The following is a 23205-nucleotide window of genomic DNA, read 5'->3' as shown; positions in this document are numbered from 1 at the left end:
CTTGTTTCATTAATGTTCACAATTTCTTTCATCTAGTGCAACAGTGTGGATTTCTATCGATCGACAGTGTTTCTAAAAGCCAGGCTCTGATGCTCGTGTTATGCACTAAGTATCAGGTTCTTCAAAATTGCTGGAAGTTTTGTGCTACTATTTCCTTTACGGTTATGATTGCGATACTGTCTTTATGTATGTTTGCGTGTGCGCAATAAGTAGATAACTGACTCAAAAAACTTTGCATTAGACTTTAGACTTCAAATTTTGACAGGAATGTGGATTTTAATCAAAGAAATGACGTGAAGTCACATATTTAGAAATATACGTGATGGTGATGATGACCTTGTAATGATGTACCGGGTAAAACTGTCACGGAGAGAACGAGGGTGGGCAGTCTCACGTTAGGTCCTCTAATGATGACCAACCAACCGGTCAAGTGTCAAAAAGATGGACATGGCGAAGTCTGAATAATTGTTGGCGAGGAGTGTATTTAGCTGGAAGTAATAAGGTGTGCCAGTGTTCTGCATGGCTCCCCTTGAACAGCACACTTGATTTACGTCAATAACAGCGTCACTCTCATCTGTGTAAATTGTCACCAGTATCTTCCGCTCGTGACACTTCTTGGTCAAACCTACTGACACGAAAATATTGGTTTAAACTTCATCTGGACCTGGACTAGGATTTGATTGTCTAAACGATAGTCCCCATCTCGCGTGCTTTTTTTAATTCTCCAGGGTGTCAAGATGCATGTAGTTCCCAATCATCGATCAGCATCAATTAGCTTTTTTCCTGATTCTTTAATTGGTGTTTATTCGCCATTGACGCTGCTCTACACAGTCAGTCACGTTTGTCTAGGATAAATCTCTAAAATACATACAAAAACAATACATCAATGCCACCATCACTATTAGCTGTAGTTTTTCTCCGTCACTCTAACAAAAAATAAATATTGTCTACAAAAACAATTGCTCGAGAGAACCATCGTATTTTTTAAATCTCATTTTCCTAAAAGATGCTTTCGTTTGTGCGATGACTTGGTATAAATGGGGCTATTCATCTCAACCCTCTCTCATTGCCTCTGCTCGGTAGTTCTTATAACATTAATCATATAATTTCTTGTTATTCCCACCTTTTCTCATGTACCATTAAGGATTTGCCACCCGCTAATCAAAAAGTTCTTCTGACTCTTATTCGCCATCTCACATCAGCGATTCTTTAAATACCTGTATGTCAAAAGGTTAGCTTTTCGTGATGCAGGTTTGTATTACCAATTATCTTCATATAATGTGGAAATAGCGGTTGAATCAGCTAGGAACGTCAGGCATCTGTTTAAACCACATCATGTATTGAATCGCAGCAGTTACGACAAGACTGGTTTAGCCTTGGGTCGAATAATTGCAGTCACCTTCTAAACGTTACAATATTATTCACATCTTAGTGCATTTTCAAAATATTTCTTTATTGTGGTGCGCGGTTTGTTACCCACCTCTCCTACTTTGTTACTTTGTTCCACCCGTTTTCGTGTTCTCGTGCTGTCGAATGAATTGAAGCTGTACAGATGCTACATTATAATTATTGGTTTCATCGATTTTTCGTCACATCTATTATAATTATCCAATATGTGCATTTTTTCTATTAATTTATATTAATAAGCTTTATGGGTACACTAAAAATATTATTTAACTTTATTAGGCAAGGTTTGTGTTAAATTACCTGACAAATTGTACATTTTGTTACTTTAATTAATATTTTGATTAACCTTGCATAATTCTTAAGAACAAGATTTTCAGGATTCTTGAGAATACCCATCTTTTATAATAATAAATCAGCTTCGATTACACTAATAGAGTATTTTCATCGAAATACAAGCCTATTTTGCCATTTTCAACTTCAATGGGCGAAAAGAAGCAACTTCTCTCGTTCTAATTTTTTTCAATATCCCGAATTAGGAAATTGGTTTCGCTGCCACATGTTAAATTGTATTTGGGAAGTACAAACGGAGGGGGATAAACCCGGAGTCCGCCTCTTTTATGTACTTGCACAATTATCTGTACTCCAACTTTGTTCGTTTCCACAGTGCTGGGTGGCGTCTCGGTCTTCTCACCAGTACTTGGTGGGCTCAATCTTCTGATTCAACCGTCTGCATAAAAGAATGGATCATTAACACTTTTTTGCCTTCACTTCCTGAACAGCATTTTGTCAAAAAGCCATGTGGCGAATCTTAATCAATCAAAACGATGACGAGTGAACAAGTGCTGCGAAAAAGTGAAAATGGTTGCCTTTGAAATACCAGGGGAGTTCGACAAACTTTAGCCAAGACTCCATAGCATAGGCACGCCACGTGTCAGGTTTCTTCGACAACTGATTTACGAAATATATTACTTTTTAAAAAAATTTGCTTCACTTGGAAACCAGCCGTCTAGGTTATATCAAATCCGTCAGAAAGCCAAGGTTGCACATTCAAACACCACAACACATATCAAGACATTTTCCTTAATTTTATTCTACCTTTTAAGAGATCTGGTACCCCATATGAAAGAGAACATTTACTAGGACATCTGATCAGCGACAGACATGGCACCTGGGTTCAGTGCAAGTCATATGAAACAAATATGAAATTCATGTTAACAATGATAATTGTAAAAAATTCTTCTTGTCATAAAATATTTCAAAGGTGTTTCGTTTAACATAAGGGTTGCGTGTTCCAGCGACTCTCAATAGTCCAACGGAGGACAATCTATAAACTGGTAAGTTCACATAAGACAAAATATTGTACTATAAAAATATATCGACACGTATTATGCGCCTCCTCTAAATATCAACTAAAAGCCACCTTGTATAACAAACGTGTAGAAATAAAAACTAAAGAAACGGACGGAGTACTAACAAGATCCAAAGACAAAAAAATAAATAAATAAAATAAATAAATAAATAAAACAAATACAGTAAATAGTCAAATGATCGACCTTCACTTTTGCCAGTAAAATGAAGTGTTACGAAACTTGTTTAAATTGCATGACATTTGTTACTATAAAAGTTTTAAACAAACAAAAGGTATCCATTTTCTTTCACCATATATACACTTATATAGTATATTTGTTCTGCCCTCAGGAGGTCATAAATAAGATTCTCTGACTTCCACGGCTGACATTACTCAAAAGGTACATACATTTATTTTTGCATTATTAATCATGATGCACTGGTGTAACTTCAGCCTCTGATAGATTATTTGTACCTCAACAATCGTGATATGCTATGCCAAAACCATCAATGTCAGTAACCCACTCCAATCAAATGTACCTAAATCTTTTTCCAGGCCTACTCTGCCTTCCATGTATAGCAAATAGCATACACATCACCAAACAGTATCTGTTTACAGGTATATGATTCATATATCACAGTCTTAACAGTTCACAAAGGACGGAAAATTTCTATATACAAGACAGTTTCATGAAATAAACAACTTCAGTGTTACAAGTACACCAGTCACTTCCTACATAATTTGCACAACAAAATACATGAAACAATGTACATTTATATATGCTGAAATATTAATTATCATGTTACACTTTTCTGTTTATTTTTTACTTGCTCAGCAAGCATACATCCTTGACTTTCACAATCTGTTGAAAGTGAAACCCTGGTTATTTATCTACTTCAGGCACCAGTATATCATAGCAGTTAAATCTGTATAGACTAGTATATAGCATAAGTATTATATTGCAAACAAATCTATGCCGGTTAGTATTGCCATTCACACTAGTATATAATCAAAACAAATGACTATGCTCATAATGCTAAACACAAACTTTAAGGAAAGACTACCACCAAATAGCTGATAAAATTAATAATACCGTACCATGAAAACAATTCCTACATAGATTGTATGTATATATGTCCACTAGGGCATGTAATGGACCAGAGCACTGATTTTTTTTTTCAAATCCCAAACAAATCACTTCTGCTTGTTATAGTGTTCAAAAGAAAAATACAGTTCCATAACATAATTTAGTATAAAAAATTTTCCATGTTCTGTGTACTTTTTACTTCTTATTTTCTATTCCCTGGCCAAATCCATTAAACTCTTTTACCTTGATGAACAATTAAGGTAAGTACAAACCTTGTGAACCCAAAATAGAAGGGAAAATATTAATCCATTAGTACGTAGAGAGTGACAATATCATAGTACACTGTATAACCCACTATATGCTTTCAATCAATATCAGATAATGCTTGAGGGTTTAAGAATATTTGTCAACATTCTGTCTTGTAATTTCATGGAAACAGTGTCAACTTGGGATGTTTGCTAAATACAGCACTTTGTAAAATAACTAGTAACAAATGAACAGATGCTTGCTAAATAGCTTTTCACTGTATGAAATACACTGAAACATTATGATTGTGATCAATAAAACAAGGGGTTTGTTTTTGAAACAACAGGGAACACCTGCTCAGTGGGGTTTTAGAAATGACAGTCTAAACACAAAGGAACTATGGGACTTTAAATATGTAAACACACACATACATACATACATATGTATATATATAAAATACACAAACACACACAGAAAGGGCATCAACTTCATATTTTGTAAAATACAGTAAGACTAGTCAAAATATCTTAACTTGTCCATTTCTATGTACAGAGTATATATAGCAACCATCCCATCTTCCCAGCCATTTTAAATCTTTTCCCATAGTTTGTATTACTTGAAGAGGAAGTACCCACTTTTGCTATGCAGGGCTAACCACCAGATGTCCCTAGTGTCTGTTCCCCATCATGGGGGGATGTGGAGGATGTATGGGTGGTGGGGGCATGCCTCGCCCGTAACCCTGCTGCCTCTGACCTCCAACAGGAGGCGCCAGTGGGTATGGTGGCCCTGAATGTTGATTTGGATGACCATATTGACCCTGATGATAACCTTGACCTGGCCCATTGTGACCTTGACCTGGGCCATGATGACCTCCACGCATGCCAGGAGGAGCTGAACGTGGCACACCCTGTGGATGCATCTTAACAACCTCCATTGTCTGCATGGAAAGAAAAGTTGTACTTTTAATTATTACCACACTTGATGGGTTTCTGACATCTGACAATTGAAAAGGCAAAATATATGTGAAAATAGTTTCACTGGATCTCAGCAAAATGTATGCTTATATTCCTTAATTTCATTTTGAATAGTGATAGAATGGATAACAACTCCAATTGCTCCTTTACATACTATTTCCATCTATTTCCGTCTCAATGCAAAGTGATATCAAAAATGTCTAGTTTGAAACATAAGCAAAAAAAAAAAAAAATTACTAAATCTAATTATAAAATATATAATGAAAATATAAGGGATAGAAAATTTGCAAAGTTCAGTTCATGATGAAAAGTAGGTTAAAGGTCAATTCCAAGGTCACAATAAGACTGCCAGTATATGACTTCCTATTAAAGTTCAAAAGTAACTATGGGTGTATCTCTGCCAGTTTTGGAGATATAAGGGTTAAAATATTTGCAAAGTTCAGTTCATGGTGAAAAGTAGGTCAAAGGTCAATTTCAGGATCATATTTAGATTGCCAGTATATGACTTCCTATTCAAGTTCAATAGTAACTATGGGCGTATCTTTGCCAGTTTTGGATATATAAAGATCAGAAAACTTGCAAAGTGCAGTACTGAAAAGTAGGTCAAAGGTCAATTTCAAGGTCACAGTTAGATTACCAGTATATGACTTCCTATTCAAGTTCAATAGTAGCTATAGGCGTATCTTTGCCAGTTTTGGAGATATAAAGATCAGAAAACTTGCAAAGTGCAGTTCATAATGAAAAGTAGGTCAAAGGTCAATTTCAAGGTCGCAGTTAGATTACCAGTATATGACTTCCTATTCAAGTTCAATAGTAACTATGGGCGTATCTCTGCTAATTTTGGAGTATTTCACATTTTCCCCACTGAATATTGCGATGTTGTAATTTTTGATATAGGGCAACGCCTAAACCATATCAAAAACAAAAAAATGGACACCACCCCCAGTATTGCACTTGACAAGGTCTACAAAATGCAATAAAAAAGAGGTCTCTGGCATTTACCGTTCCAGATTTAGAGCGAGTTTTCAGTTTCGGTATCTAATGGCTGCTTCTCCCGTGAAAATGCACCGATTGACCCCAAACTCTCAAAGATGAAAGGAGTTCCCAATGGTAACCCCTCATTATAACAGGAGAGCTTAGGGCTGTGTAGTTTCCAAAAATTAGCACAAACAAATATTTTTTTACAGAAAATTCCCATTTTTAGAAAATTTTGGCTTGTTTGACCTTGAAAAAAAGGTCAAAAGTCAAATCCAAGGGTATATTTGGAATCTCCACATATGACTTTCGGTCAGACTTCTGAAGTAATTTTTCCCATAATTCCTTTGGTTTGGGAGATATTTAGCATTGAATTTTCAAAAATTTTGACAAGGGTGCATTTCCACAAGCGTCACGCCCAGGCCAGTGCACCAACGGAGACAAAAAAACCAGGGTGTTCAAGTTAAGATTATTAGTGACCTAAATCCAAGAGATGGGGACACAGGTCCTTGCGGTCTAGGAGGAGAAGCGGTAACGGTGACTTGTTTCCGGCGCCCGACTGCGGAGCCGGCGGAGCTGCAGGAGCCGGCGGAGCCGCAGGAGCCGGCGGAGCTGTACGAGACGGGTCGGGACTAAAACCATGAGTACGCTACGTGTACGTACGTGTACGCTGGCGGTACTAATTAAAATTTAATATCCAAATATTTTTTAATTGGGAAATGTACAAAAAAGCAATACCAGCTACCTGTCTCTGTCCCATGAGATGTCTGCCCTGGTCTCTAGCCAGTGGACCATGATAGTTAGGTGGGGGGTACCTTGAGTTTGGCCCATTTGGTACCACGGGAACACCTTTTTTTACAGAAAAATATAATCGCCATATAACTGACATACCTATGTATAGTTTGTAGTTATACAAAAGCATGATTTCTGTTGAATTATTGAATTTTTTCTTTTATTTCTGATAAATCACACATGCACCTCTATCAACCAAAAAACCTTTTTTCCAATACACTTAACTATCTCCAATAACAATATAAACCATTTTCCCAGTTTACCTTGTTCATACATAGCCAGCTGTTGGCCACTGCTCTCACTGTCATCCAGGTCTAGTGCAGACAGATTCTCCTCACTCTCCATTCTCTGGAGCCTGGGTCCTTGGTGTACTGTGTGAAGAGGCTGCTGGCCGCCGCCATTCCTGGCTGGAGGGGGGAGAGGGGCACCTGCAGGCCGCCCGTGGGGTGGGGCTGGGAGCGGAGAGTGAGGGGGCAGAGGAGCACCTGGGCGGGGTGGGGGCTGCTGCTGGTCATCAAACCACTGACCCTCTGGAGACATCCTGGAGTAGTCACATTGCACATGTCACCATAAATATATATATTATTCATACCACTTATATTACATTTAAAAGTCATTTTGTCAAACCCACCGTATTGTTTAAATATGAACAACATCCACTGAAATATAAGTGCATGAAAACTTGAAGGAACAGGTTGTTTCCTGCTGTTTATCTAGACATCTTTCAATTTACAATAATGCTTAATAAGATTACACAGATGCCGATCTTCTTAATTAAGTTTTCTCTGCATACTGTCTAATTGATGAAGTTGAATATGATGTCTTGATAATCTTAATGTTAATGTCACTTTTTGATAAATAGTAATTATCCTAAAAGAAATTCTAAAAACTCTGCATTTGAAAAAAAATTAGGAAGCTGTATAATTTTAATGCTGGTGTAGCACTGATGAAAGTAGACAACACTTCATATAAGAGGCAACTGTTCTCAACCAACAAAATTTGCAGTTCATGGAATAAACAGGTTTTGTTTTATTCAAAAGGCATCTTCACCTATCTTGTAAGATATTCTGCTTGCAGCTACAGCTACTATTTTACAGCCAATGTTCCTTATCAACTTCAAATAAATGAAAGAAAAAAAAAGCATCGAAATCAGTAAAAAAAAATGCTGTATAGTATGGCTCAAGATTTTCAAATCTTACCTTTGGTCTTGGGGTGGTCCATTTTTCTGCATGTGCACCCCTGGGCCTCCCTTGGGGGGCTGGAGGCCTCCAGCTGGGGAAACTGGATGATGTTGTGGCAAAGGGGCCTGAATAGGGGCTGTGTATCCCCGGACAGGTGCCAATTCTGCACCACCTTGTTCCCCCTTCATATCTTTCCCTTTCTTCTTCTTTTTTGTTTTCTTATTCCCTTTGTTTGGGTCCTCCTGGCTCATGGGGGTTCCCAGGGGCATCAACTGTGGGGGTGGCACTGGCATCTTTCTGGGTTCAGGAACAGCTGGGCCTGGATACAGAACAATACACTCTAGTCAGTCTCCATATTAGTCATATTAGATCATGGAACACACTAATGAGTTTGCAGTGAACTTTTTACACCATAACGCAGAATTCATTTTTTGTCAAAAATTGAAGAATTTTAAGAAGCTATAAAATTCTGAGGCTGGTACAGCATTGATGAAAATAGACAATACACATGAGAGGCATAAACAGTTCTCAACCAACACAATGTGCAGTCTACTATAAAATAAATGTTTTTTATACAGTGAAATGCCATGTTCACCCACCTTGTAAGTTATTCTGGTTTCCTGCCCGGACATCTTTCAGTGGTGGTGGGTGTGAGGTCTGGCCCACTGCCTGGGTTGGTACTGGAGGCACTGGTACTGGAGACAGAGCGGATCCCATCTAGGGACAAAAAATGGTCTATTCAAAATTTGTCTTAACAACTTTCTCATGGCTACAGTCACACTAATTTTTTGTTTATAGGTTAATTTTTGATTTAGCCAGAGAAGTAGAAAAAAAAAAAAAAAAAAACACTTTACATGCTAGTTTGAACTTTGTTGTTTGAATAAAAAAATTGATTTGTTGATCTGTGCCATACCTCATTACATTCTGGTATCATATATTTAAGTCCTGTTAGGCCATTACCCCCCAAATAATGTATACCATAATACCAAACAGACGTTTCTAGCATTAACTGCTATATATTATTTTATTGAGATCACATTCATTTGATTTTGATAAATTTAAAATTAAACAGATTTTTAAATTCATCACTAAATAATAACAAATGCAAATAATTTAGTAAAATTACAATAAATAAATATAAATTAATCAATTAATTAAAAAATAAATTCATTAATCTATAAGCTCAGTATCTTACTGGTGTAGGTATATGGTGTCTTGGTGGTGCTGTGGGTGGGGATGGCAGGTGTCTCTTCTGTGGGTGTGGTGTAGTTGGCCTCTCCCTCTGTTCTTCTTCCCCTTCACAATCTGACACATCCATCCCACCTATACTGACAGAATGGTCCTCCTCATCTGCAACGAAATATATGTTAATACACAGGATTGCACACACACACACATTTGTTTAGATACCTGTAAGTTGAATGACTCACAGTAATATGTATGCTCTCTTATATATCTGAACCAAATATTGCTAATGTGGTGAGTTCTGTACTGAATACTGGGTTTTTCATCTAACCATTTTTATTCTGTTCATCTTTAAATTGTGCTATGAAAAAAGTACAGTTAGGTTCTGTTTGTCTTTAATTTGTGTAATTAAGAAAATCTACAGCCGTGGTCATTGTGCATTGTTCCAGAAGACATACCATCTGGTGCTTGCTCCTGGCCAGGCTGCTGTTTGCCTTCATTATTGTTCTCATCTTCCATGGACTCCACGCTCTCCATTCTCATCATCTGACCTGTAGAGGTCTCCCCAACACCATTGTCCTGGTGACCAATGAATAAACAGTTCAGTTGAAAATATTGAATAATGACAATTATAGTTATATCTATACAATATAAAACACTATTAAATATTTTAATAAGAAAGACATGGAAAATACATGAAGTTCTCTCTCTTTTGGAATATTAGAATTGAAACTTCACAGCAGCACTAAGGCCCCATTCAGAATGAGAAGATCAGAGTGCTAACCGGTCCACGACTTAAATATGGCGGACCTACATGAAAGTAAAACTGCTTAATCCTGCAATGGTCTCTCCGCCTCTCACACGTCTCCCCACGCATCATCCCTGCAGGGGCACTGTAATTAAATCTCTACTCCATTCCACCAGACGCGTGGAAAGGCATGTGAGAGGCGGAGAGACCATTACAGGATTAAACGGTCTTCCTTTCATGTAGGGCCCATCATATTTGAGCCTTGGACCAGTTATACTCAGATCTCCTATTCTGAATGGCCCTTATGATGGATCTTTCAATTTTCTGCATCTGTATTAAGAGGTAAGAAGAGCTAACAGGGGTTAAAAGAGATCAAGATCATGCAGAAAACCTGGCAATAGCCTTCAATCATCTGAGTGAAAAACTCCATAACAACTTTATGATATTGTTTTCCAACTTCTAGCAGTGTTTGCAGTATATCTGCTTCACATAGTTCTTTAAACAGTTTCATGTGTCATTGTCATATCCAACAAACTTCTCTGAACAGTATCATATACATCGTATCCAACAAAAACCATGTTTGTAAGGAACTCTGTCCCTCTGACAGTGTGAAGCAATAAACAAAACTAGAGGATCAGAGAGGCGATACCGCCTCCGAATATTGTACCACCAGCTGGAGCAAGCGCATTCGTATAGACCCCCACATACACAAAATAAGGGACACAGCCACCAGTCTTGTGCTTGACAAGATGTAAACATGCAATCAACAAGAATTTTCAATATATGCAAAAAATATATGAAACTAAAAATGGTACAATCAAATTTAAGTTCATCGTAAGATAGGTGAAAGGTCATTTTCAAGGTCACAGTAAATTGCCAGTATATGACTTCCTATTCAAGTTCAATAGTAACTATGGACCTATCTCTGCCAGGTTTGGAGTTAAAAGAGAAAGAAATTAGCAGAGTTCAGTTCATGATTATAAGTAGATCAAAGGTCAATTTCAAGGTCACAATTAGATTGCCAGTATATGACTTCCTATTCAATTTCAATAGTAACTATGGACCTATCTCGCTAGTTTTGGAGATAAAAGGGAACCAAAATTTGCAAAGTTCAATTCATGATAAAAAGTGGGTCAAAGGTCAATTTCAAGGTCACAGTAAGATTGACAGTATTTGACTTCCTATTCAAGTTCAATAGTAACTATGGACCTATCTCTGCCAGTTTTGGAGATAAAAGGGAAGCAAATTTGCAAAGTTCAGTTCATGGTGAAAAATAGGTCAAAGGTCAATTTCAAGGTCACAGTAAGATTGCCAGTATATGACTTTCTATTCAAGTTCAATAGTATCTATGGACCTATCTCTGCCAGTTTTGCAGATAAAAGGGACTAAATGTTATAATTTTGGAGTTTCCATAATGTGCCATAAATTTCCTACAGAAAAAAATTAATTAAAATAAAGAAAAGGTTATTTTGGTCAAAATTTTTGGAATGGGAGGTGCTCTGAAGTTCCAGGTGTTCAAATTTCATGAAATAATGTCATTTTTCACCACAAGTTGTCTGCTTTGCCAAGCCTTATGTATTATTTTTCCGGAGTTCAAAATTTATTATCCATTACCGTACTGCACATTTTGCTTTCACCACCAATATGTATTTTTTGATACAGCGTAACTTTAGAGATAAAAGGGAAGCAAAATTTGCAAAGTTCAGTTCATAGTGAAAAGTAGGTCAAAGGTCAATTTAAAGGTCACATTTAGATTGCCAGTATATGACTTCCTAATCAAGTTCTATAGTAACTATGGACCTATCTCTGCCAGTTTTGGAGATAAAAGGGTAGCAAAACTTGCAAAGTTCAGTTCATGGTGAAAAGTAGGTCAAAGGTCAATTTAAAGGTCACATTTAGATTGCCAGTATATGACTTCCCATTCAACTTCAATAGTAACTATGGACCTATCTCTGCCAGTTTTGGAGATAAAAGGGAAGCAAAATTTGCAAAGTTCAGTTCATGGTGAAAAGTAGGTCAAAGGTCAATTTCAAGGTCACATTTAGATTGCCAGTATATGACTTCCTATTCAACTTCAATAGTAACTATGGACCTATCTCTGCCAATTTTGGAGATAAAAGGGAAGCAAAATTTGCAAAGTTCAGTTCATGGTGAAAAGTAGGTCAAAGGTCAATTTTAAGGTCACATTTAGATTGCCAGTATATGACTTCCTATTCAACTTCAATAGTAACTATGGACCTATCTCTGCCAGTTTTGGAGATAAAAGGGAAGCAAAATTTGCAAAGTTCAGTTCATGGTGAAAAGTAGGTCAAAGGTCAATTTTAAGGTCACATTTAGATTGCCAGTATATGACTTCCTATTCAACTTCAATAGTAACTATAGACCTATCTCTGCCAGTTTTGGAGATATAAGGGACTAAATGTTATAATTTTGGAATTACCATAATGTGCCATAAATTTCCTACAGAAAAAATTAATTAAAATAAAGAAAAGGTCATTTTGGTCAAAATTCTTAAAATGGGAGGTGCTCTGAAGTTCCAGAAGTTCAAATTTGATGAAATAATGTCATTTTTGACCACAAGTTGTCTGCTTTGCCAAGCCTTATGTTTTATTTTTCCGGAGTTCAAAATTTATTATCCATTACCGTACTGCACATTTTGCTTTCACCACCAATATGTACTTTTTGATACAGTGTAACTCGAAAACCGTATGGAATACAAAAAAACCGAGACCACCTCCAGTGTTGGGCTTTACATGCTCTACAAAATGCAAAAAAGAATGGGTCTCTAGCATTAACGGTTCCCAAATTAGAGACAGTTTTCAGTTTCGGTATCTTATGGCCGCTACTCCCGTGAAAATGCACTGATTGACCCCAAATTCACGGAGATGAAAGATGACCCGAAGGGTAACACTTTCCAATAATATTATTGGTTAAGTCTGCGTGGTGTCTGAATAACAGGGCAAAAAAAATTTTTTTCGTAAAAAAATTAATTTTTTTGAAAATTTTGGCCCGTTTGACCTTGAAATAAAGGTCAAAGGTCAAATCCAAGGGCATATTTGAAAACTACACATATGACTTTTGGAAAGCTGTCTGTAGAAATTTTTCCCATAACTCCTTCCTTAGGGTAGATAATTAGCATTTAATTTTGCCATTTTTAGACAAGGGTGCATTGCAATGAGTGCCACACCTAGACCCCAATACCGACAAAGCCCAAATTTTACATGGAACGAGTTGAGATTATAGGTGACCTAAATCCAAGAGATGGGTACAGGGGCCCTTACCGTCTAGGAGGAGAAGCGGTAACGGTGACTTGGCGGCGGAGCCGCAGGAGCCGCAGGAGCCGGTGGAGCCGCAGGAGCCGGCGGAGCCGCAGGAGCCGGCGGAACATACGGGTCGGGACTAAAACCATGGGTACCGCCAGCGCCTACGCTGGTGGTACAATAATACAAAATTAGAAAAATCTATTTTCGGTATCTTGTGATCACGGTCTGTGCCCTGGATACCCCGCGGCGTACTTACTGGCAGTAGTATCTCTAAGCTGTGAAGTTCATCAGTTTAGTTGTGACGACTCAAGCATACAGACGCATAATATGGCTATTGGTAGTGCAAAACAAGTTGGAGTAACTTCCTACTGCGCATGCATCAAGGTATCAGAATCTCCTCCGAGCACAGCCGAGAATTAATTACAACTTTGGAAGTAACTCGCTGGCGCTGCCAGTAATTACGCCGCGGGATATCCAGGGCACAGACCGTAATCACAAGATGCCGAAAATAGATTTTTAGATTTTTTAGAAAATAGATTTTCCATGTGAACAGAGCCTAAACCTCAAGGACTTCTTACCTGAGTAATTTCTTTGTCACTAGTATTAGGCTTCTCTGTCTCCCCCTGTGTGCTGTGACCAGAGTCCTGCTCCTCTGGAGCCACCATGTGACCCCAGTGCTGCTGCTTCACGTTTTGCTGTTTTGGTGTGGTTCCACTTTTAGGGTGGCTGGGAGGGTGGGGAGGAGCCACCTGGTGCTTATTTGTCAAGTTATTGTCTTTGTTTTCTTCGTCACTTTGATCATGCTATTAAAATATACGATGGAATGTGAGAAATAATACTCTGGTTTCGGAAGTTTATTTCGTTCACATGTGGTGTGGTTATAAAGACCCAAGTATTAAAACTTGCAAAAACTTTTGAATCCTCTGCCAGGGACATGAGGCCAATGTTATACTACTTATTATAATATATGTAATATGTATTATAGACAAAATGTAGTCAAAATCAAAAGTGAAAATCACTATATGTAGTGTCAACTCCTGTTTTAGTATATCTCTCTTAACATGCTTACACAAACACATCACTTCTTCCCTTGAAACAGTGGCATGTATTGTTTAAATTTTGTGGAATACACATAATATTATTCCAAACCCATGCTATACAAGTGTTCTAGTCACCCTTACCTCAGGTGAGCTATTGCCTTGAATTTTCCTGTTCTGTTTGTCTCTCTGTCTCTGGTATGCAGACAATATCATCATGCTGTAGTTCAGGTGACGGGCCTTGGCGTAGTCCATGGCTGTTGCATTGCTCTTGTCACACTTCGACAGATCAACTGGTGTCAAAACAAGGGAAGGTTAAAATATACCTGTCTTTCATGCATTCTAATTTTACTTGATAGTCTTTCAAGCAGACGGTGTGTATACTGACTGAACATCACATGATTGCTAAACTATCAAATACTTGAAAAATACAAATACCCCTGAACAATATAATTGTATTAAATTGCTGTATGCCAGATCCTATATCAGCCCTCCTTTATATTTGTTGTTCTCTTTAAATAAAATATAGCTGAATACACATTTTCAAGCGCTGTCAACATGAAACAAGCCATGTTATCACTATAAAAAAGGTGTTTCATATTGAGGTCATATCACATAACTGGAACATTAGTGGATATTCCAGTCATGATCAGGCCAGCACTACACTACCTCCATGTTCCAGTAGAAAGTTAATGCACTCCCCGTGTCCCCCTATGGTGGCGAGGTGGAGGCTGGTTCTGCCCTGGTTATCCTCATCATAAATCACATCTTCCCCACCGATCTCCAGGACAGTCTTCATGGCAACCACAGAGCCTGCAGACAGGGGATTGGACATTTCCAATAGTATTAAGAGTAAATGCATTTGAATTTGATAAATTACTGTAAAACTTCTTACATAAACGTATATGAGAGATTGTATTAGTTTTAAGATTCTTTGTGAAATGGTGCAGTGGCTTTGATATCAAGAATACTGATTGTTTCCTTACCTTGCTCTGCTGCAGTTAACATCACAGTTTTTCCTTCATCGTCCTTTATAGCTGCACTTTCTTCAGTCAGAAATGTCTGGAATGTATGACAGTCAAAATAAGGTATGGTATACCTATATTTCACATATTTGTAACATTGTTCCTTCATGAAACTGTATTTGTATGTGAGATCTATTAATGTGTGCAAGTGCACTATATATCCCATGTACAGCTTATTGGATATTATACATTATCAGATAAGGTTGATAAAATAGCAAAATCTTCACAGCCACCTGTTGCACTACTTAGGCCATTATGATCCTAGATACACCTGTGGCAAAATAATCAAAACCTTTTGTATTTGTATATACCTGTAGACACTCCAGAGGTTCAGTTTTCCTCACTGACCAATGCATCCATGTCTTGCCATGGTTATCTCTCTCCAGACCATCACCACTTGACCACTGGTCATCCACTGAAGTCAGCAGCTCAAAGTGCTGGATGTGGTCCATCCTACATGCCCACATACTGGGGGTCATGCCGTCCTTGTCCCTCACATTGATTGATACTTCATGTTCCAGCAGCAACTGAAAGAAAGACCAGCAGACAGATAGAATGCACATTCCATAATAAAAACTATGTTCATTACTTATATTATCATCACTGGAAATTATAATTCATGTAAATCAGTCTGGTGGCATAAAATATATTTATAAATCAGCTTGATATAAAACAAATTAAAAAATCTCATGTTATAGGAACAGATATTCCACATTCCTCAGCAGGCTGGCTCACCTTTAAACAGTCCTGTTCAGGTACAGAGACAGCCCAATGTACAGGTGCCCTTCCCATACAGTCCCCTGTGGTCAGGTCAGCCTGGTGGTCAATAAGTATTCTCAGGGCCTCATGGTGACCATCACAACATGCTCTGTGGACAGCAGTGGAGCCATCTGAAAAACACATTTCAACTGTAACAGTGTGGTCATCTCATATATACACAGGACACTGACTCTGTACTGCACCATTAAAATACAAATGGTTATTCCTGATATATATCAGCCACCTATCCCTTCTACCTTCAATGTGCGGTTATAAAAGTATTTACATTTCTTGTCACAGATGGTATATATATACGACCATCTGTGACAAGAAAATGTAAATCTAACCAACTTTAAACAGCTATAAGGGACAAGTTATTTTTAAAAAAAGTATGCTTGTTGCACACAACTTTCACATTCAATACTAAACATGAGCTTGCACTATTTTTAGGTACGTTTGCAAGATTAAAAGCACCCACACAAGAAGTTTGGAATATTAGAAATAGGTCCTCTGGACAACTTCTGCTGATTCTCTCAAGTTTGCTCACAGCTATTGAATACAAACTGTGGACTGCTCTATATTCACTCACCATATGCCACAGCATTGACATCAGCACCATTGTCTAGCAATATCTTCAAGGCCTCATTTTGCTTAAAGTGGACAGCATACATTACACATGTTCGCCCATGACTGTCTGTCTGGTCAATACAGCGTTTGTCTGAAACAAGATGAAAAAATGATGGTAATATAGTCAGTTGATCAAGTGCTTCAAAAGTGCTTCTGTAAAACAGTTATTCCTGACTCACCCCTTTTTCAATATAAAGAACTAACCAAATGTTAGATGTCCTAATTTGAAAAATGATAACAATTACCTGGCTGATCAAATATATATTGATTTATGTTAAAAGGTATATCCAAAGTGTTCTTCAAATCAAAAGGAATAACACAGTAAGCACCTTCAACCCACATATGCCATGTGTTTTCATAAGCTCAAAGAGCCAACAACTGCATATATATGCAGTACAGAAATGAGAAGACACCATGCATTGACATTTATGAAAAAAAAAAAAACATGCTGTATATAGTACACATACAACAGCTATGCTGTACTGCCCTTCTTTGTGGATATCTAAAATCAATTGTGACTTAAATTGGTCTTTTTTCAGACATGTTGCTGATTATATATGTATTCAAATGGCAGACACAGGTCATTATTGCAATCTCAGAGTAACTGATGTGCTAGAAATGTTGGATAATTAGGAAACAGAGAGCAATATATTAGATTTTACTAGTAAAGAAAGGATAATGTTGCACCTGCCAGAAAACATATCAGTCTGTCAAACAAATGCAGATTTTGATTCAGTACATGTATCTGATAAGAACCCAGATGTAAATGTCAAGTTTGAAACTGGAGACAACATATATATTCATGGACAGACAACCAATAAAGCTAAATATATGCTTAGAATAATGCTGTTTAATCTCTATTTTATGTAGAGAGATCATATTACTAGTAATCACACAAAAATAAAATAAGTAGAGTTTATCTTCTCTGACTCCATCACAGTATCCAGGTTAACTGAAATCCTTGTTGCATGAAACAATTGTTTTTACTCAAAAGGAAGAAAAGATTGTTTTTTCAGTGTTTCCATTTAATTATGAAAAAAGATAATTTTAAAATCAAGTAGCATAGAAGAGAAAGAATTAAAGGTAAGATATCATAAGCCCACAAATTCTACTTTTTTCAAATAGATTTCCTATATGGATATGAAGTTTGAAATATCGATATTTCTTATCACTTCTTAAGAAGGTGCAATATATGAAAAATTTGGACTTACTAATGTGTTTAGTTGATATGGTCTACATGTTTGCATTAAATAAAAGCTTTTTTGCAAGATATAAATGACAGGTATGTCATAACTATTTTTATATTGGTATCCTAAGGTGTCATAAGTGTGAAAAAGTTGGCGCCTCCTTAATTAATTGTAATGATTTAATTTAAAGGCTCCATAGGTCCTTTCTAGATCAAGTGCATTTTTGGGTTTAAAACAGCACCAACGTATGGATTTTACAACTCCTCTTTCACACCTACACCACATACTTTGGCCTTGTGATGGCCCCTTAGATGCTTTCTATCTTTCTTTACTATTCATTGTTTATTTAACAATTTTAATCCACAGAAAATGGGAAAGTACAGGGCATGAAGTTCTGCAAAGTAATGTGCAGTATGTAAATACTCTGTACCAACCTTTCCCTCTCTTATCAATGGATTACATTTACAGACAAAATCTATAAATAATTGGCTTTGTGGTTTGTGGTTAGCTGTAACATTTACGATAATTCTATGATTCTGGTGTGCTATTTACTATAGAGTTAACACCTAAAAGGTAACAAAAGTGAAGTCACAGCAAAACAAATGAACATCAGCCTGGGTTTAACAATTTTTAGTTCTTGGAATATAAGTGAAAATTTGCACCCATATTCTGCTTCATAGTCTACAGCAATGTAACAACCTGCACAATTAAATTTTGCTTTGGAATATTGCCAAGGGTTATAACAACAGCAATTACCAAACATCTACAAAGAACAGGTGCCTGACATGTGAAAAAGAAAATAAATAAAGTTAAATGTTGTAAGGTAAGGAATTCCGTATTTATATGGTGTTTGCAGTTGCTAGCTATTGTTGTTAATGGGCACAGAATGCACACGCCTATACAAACAAAATCTCCATTTGCATTTAGATTTATCGAGGAGCCCACAAAGGGTGCCTATTTGCTGGTATTGATCAAAGGAACGGGTTAAGTCGAAATGGGGGCAAGGGCTGTGGTCCCAGCCTATACATTTTGTATCATTTATATCTATGAGACAAAAAAAGTACATGTAAAACTAAACGTGTCCTTAATCTTTAACCACATAAAACATGTCCACTTTTGTTTTATGACCTTTTTATGGAGAAAATACTTAGATAACATTTACCTGTTACTTTAAAACTGATGAAAAGCTTTTCTGTTATCTGATTCAATGTAAAAGTAAATACATTAGCAGGACCCCAGAGAAATTCCAGATAAGCACAAAAAATGAAATATAAATATCATTGCAATGTGGCCCCTCTCTACTGCTTTTTAATATGCAACAACAATGATATCATATGTTTCAAGCTTATTCTGAATTACAATTGAAGCACAAAAAATTTGAAATGGGATAAGAACTACTTCTGTAAAAATTACCCATTACTGCCAATTTTCATATGTGACATGTATTTTGACCATATACTGATAAAAGCCTCAACTTAACATATAGCAAAATGGGAATATGGTGTGGCAAATGAGTATAACATGGTAGCAAGAAACAAGTTTAGATGCAGGTAAAAGGAACAACTCAAGTCATTTGCAGTGCCTATACATGTGATTAATAATGTATTACCAAGATTACATAAGGTTTGTTTTACATATCTAGAAACTCCAGAAGGTTTAATTTTTTCATAGCAGTGTGATTTAACATCGTTTCAGTCATAAATAAGCATGGTCCGTGATTTTTGGGCACCTATGGTCGCAACCAGAACAGATGATCCAGGAACTAACTGGTCCATGGATTAGAAATGGCTGACCCAACTTGAGAGTGATGTCGCTAATCCCCTAATGGTCTCCCTGCCTACCACATGTGCCAGCCTTGCTAGGGCTTAAAAATTTAACCTTGGATCTGAGATTTAATCCGTTTAATTGCTAGGCACCTGCAGGGCTGGTGCATGTTGTGGTCTAAAGCTAAGGCTAGAATTTGCCTTTTAAGAGTTGTATTCAAGTGTCAATTTTGTGCTGATGTACTTTAGAATCAATGTTAAATTGCAGTTCTGTGGAAAAACTTCAGGAGTTTATAGGTACCAAAACCAAAGCTTAAATCTGGGGAAAAAAAAAAAACATCTTTAGGGTCCATTTTAACAGGACGATTTTGGCCATTTAGGTTGAACATTCTTGGTAATACATTCATCAATCTTGATATGATCAACTTCATAGCAGATCTGAAACGCAATCAGGATAAAATGATTTTGCACATATGTAATTTATTGTCAGGGAGTATGTTTCAGATGTAATAACATATCACTCTGCTAATGCTTGTCGCTGACGTTAACATTAGTAAATTAGCCCCTGTGACACCTAAAAAGAAGCTCCTGATCAATATTTCCAATTTAACTGCCAGATTATTATACCTCAGAGTATTGATCAGGCAGTAGAACTCCATGGTTTTTACCTTGGTAACTCAAAGGTTATGGATCAGATGGGTATTTTTCAAAATAAATCAATGCAAAAGAGCAAATTAAGTTGTATTTAAAGGAAAACAAGGTTTTCACATGTAAACACTGGTATAGCATAAAACAAAAAATTTTGACTGAATTGAATAAATCAAATTTGAATGAATCAAATCAGTAAGTCCAGAATTCATAAAAGGAAAACAGCTCACCCAGAAAGCATGACATTCTGACTGCTATTAACATGTTGTTAGCCATTATATTTCATATTCACATAATTCATATTACCACAATAACAGACTTTGCTTGAAAATAAAGGCATCACTTTTTTGGCATAACAATTTTAAACAAGTAAAGGGAATATTGTCGAATTACTATCTTTTTCTTCCTTTGATTTATCTTAGCACAGCATAAAATGCAACTTATCGTCTACTTTGTAGCTACTTGGGAAGAAGCATATTTGACTGCTGAATCTTTAATTTTTTTTTATTTCAAATCATATTTGATCTGTAAATAATTCTGGTTCCCCGGGAACATGAAAAGCACTGTCATCTATTAAATATACTAAACAATTAATGGCCTATATAGTAAAATAAAAATTTCTTCGTCTTAATTTTTTTTTAGTTACACACATTCAAAACAAAATCCAAGTTTCTAAAGAGTAACTAGTGAACATATATAAGACACTTATTTAAAAGCAACTACTAGTAATTCTAGTTTGGACACTTCATGTCTTAAAGCATACAGTGTATATTAATTAGCATTGAGGTAATTCACATAATTATTTATGATTTTGCATGTACCTTGTTTATGGACAGTATTCAATTATTTATTGACAGATTATGCCAATTCTCATCCATTCTTTCTCTTGAATTATTCACTAGTGTACATAATTATCTGACTATGCCTCCCTGCTGGGTGTAAAATCAATTGAGCACATAAATAGTATATTGTTCTGTCCACAGAGGTACTCTACTATTCCAAAGATAAATCTTTACTTAGTTACAGAAATGTTGTATTCAATGTCAGATCAATAAAATAATTAGTGATCCTTAAATCAAGTTGAAAAATTTCATTAAATGATTTTTTTTAAAAAGGACCACTCTTCATATTTATTTTATTAACTGTACTGGTAGGTTTCATCTAAAAATGAAAAAACTTGTTCTAACATGTAAGCCTATATACTACCAGCAGTACATCATCCAACACCTTGCTTACCCTTTTCCAATAGCTGTTCAATTAACTCGATGTCTCCCTGCTTCGCTGCCTGAATAACCAAAGGAAGAGTAACCAGATCTCCCTCCAGCGGTAAACTCCCTGATACTTTAGGACAGTCGATATTTATCCAGCGCCAGTGAAATTTGTCGGGGACATCTCTGAATGGAGTCATAGGGCTCAGCCCCCGCATGGACATCCCCAGATTTTGTTCATTTTGATTATCTGTCCTTTCTCTTGACTGAGATCGCAACCTTAATGTTCGATAATACCTCTGCATATACAGCAAGGTCAAGTTGAGGGAATCCCTTAACTCTGCACACTCCACACCTTCACCAAGCTTAAGAAGAAATTCATTTATAAAAGCTGCTGCCTTCTGGAAATCTGAAAACAAACAGAATCAAAAATTAGCTTTTTTACAAAAAGACATTGTGATGCTGGTTGTTGATAATGGCACTGTTTCCACTTCCGTACACTGTAAACTAACACTTTATAGTACTCTTTTCAGGTCTATCCTCTTGTCAGTTAAGGATAAACCCTCAACATCTAAGAAATGTGACATCATTTCTAAATACATGCACATGTACTAGGTATGTATGTGAGAACTGTAGAGCACTAACAATTACAGAACATGTGTACATAGAGAAAACTTGATACCAACAAGCCACAAGGGTAAAAAGCTATAAAAACACAGACCAGGGCCCCGTAACTCGAAAGCATTATGCATTATAACCGAGCGCAAGATCGAGGCTCATTTCCAAAACCCCATATGAGTCGAGTATAGGGGAGATATGGAAATCGAGGTGCTTGAGCTCGGTTGCAATGCGCGATGCTTTCGAGTTACTGGGCCCTGACTTCAACCGCTATCACACACGGTAGTGTATCGGTACATGTAGCACTAACAGACTCACTATAAGGCATAACATACATTATAAAGTTCCTCAGTGTTGACAATTGTTTAGTTCACAAGAATAATCCCCAGACTTTAAAAAGTAACAATTAAATGGAGTTGCTTGCTTGTGCACTCAACTCGATCGTTTTATGGCATTACTAGTACATGTAATTATATTACACGGTTTTAATCCAGAATGTGCATCACACAGATATTGTACATATAGGTAATAAACTACAGCTGCCTAACAAGCTAACTCCAGAAGAAATCAAACTACTACTTAACTTTTTCCCTACTGACAGTGACAATCCATTTATATGATGGAATGACCTCTTATTGTATTCACAGAATAAACCATATTTTGTCCGATTTGTCAGTCAATTCACAATGTTCAAACTATGTTAATCAATTATAGATGCAAATGCATGTACTTGGCAATCAGCAAGCATCACTCTAAAATACTTGAATTACTACTACATATATAAAGTAAACTACGTGAACCTGACACTAGCCACTCTCACTGTCTTAGAAGTTAGATCCACAGAACTCGCAGATATATACCATCACTTACCTTTTCTTTTAATAACCATGTTCCTATTACGTAGTTCAAACTGGAAACATTTTAAACATTATCTCTTGTTTTGTAATAAATCTTCCATGTCAAGCCAAAGAAACCCACAAATGAGGGTATCTATATGCTTGAAGTTGAAAGCGTAACTCCAGCCCCAGAGCACTTGCTCTTAGAATGTCTAGCCACATATCCCAGCATCCCTAATGAAAACTGAAAGGGTGGAATGTTAGCAACCGTTAAAATCTTTTTATTTCTGT

At 36.7% G+C, this 23205-nt stretch overlaps 1 protein-coding gene across 2 annotated transcripts; it reads right to left on the bottom strand.

Moving 5' to 3' along the window:
- Positions 1-1851: 1851 nt before the first annotated feature.
- Positions 1852-23162, bottom strand: LOC106161865 (uncharacterized). 2 transcript variants are annotated; one of them, XR_015332040.1, is made up of 17 exons: positions 22949-23162; positions 21489-21869; positions 16617-16745; positions 16004-16158; positions 15580-15795; positions 15230-15305; positions 14913-15056; positions 14388-14536; positions 13785-14009; positions 9654-9774; positions 9206-9360; positions 8610-8727; positions 8029-8329; positions 7093-7370; positions 6783-6886; positions 2503-5025; positions 1852-2134 (listed from the first exon to the last, which is right to left on the bottom strand). XR_015332040.1 is itself a non-coding variant. In XM_087001649.1 (16 exons), exons 1-16 carry the CDS (start codon positions 22965-22967, stop codon positions 4756-4758), a joined length of 2841 nt encoding a protein of 946 aa, XP_086857775.1. In that variant the 5' UTR covers positions 22968-23162; the 3' UTR covers positions 2479-4755. The 2 variants fall into 2 exon arrangements, 1 of the variants encoding a protein (XP_086857775.1); XM_087001649.1 differs by lacking the exon at positions 1852-2134 and having other exon boundaries at positions 2479-5025.
- Positions 23163-23205: the final 43 nt, after the last annotated feature.

Source organism: Lingula anatina, chromosome 1 (assembly GCF_051362555.1).
Source record: "Lingula anatina isolate TDL-2025a chromosome 1, LinAna3.0, whole genome shotgun sequence".
NCBI classification, from domain to species: domain Eukaryota; kingdom Metazoa; phylum Brachiopoda; class Lingulata; order Lingulida; family Lingulidae; genus Lingula; species Lingula anatina.
Note: the sequence above shows the minus strand (reverse complement) of the source record. Positions and strands in the feature narration are given on the sequence as shown.

Coding starts and splice junctions, on each gene's coding strand:
- LOC106161865 (XM_087001649.1), bottom strand. Junction 16,746..21,488: donor TGAACAGCTATTGGAAAAGG/GTAAGCAAGGTG, acceptor ATCTTGTTTCAG/ACAAACGCTGTATTGACCAG. Junction 15,306..15,579: donor AACCTCTGGAGTGTCTACAG/GTATATACAAAT, acceptor CATACATTCCAG/ACATTTCTGACTGAAGAAAG.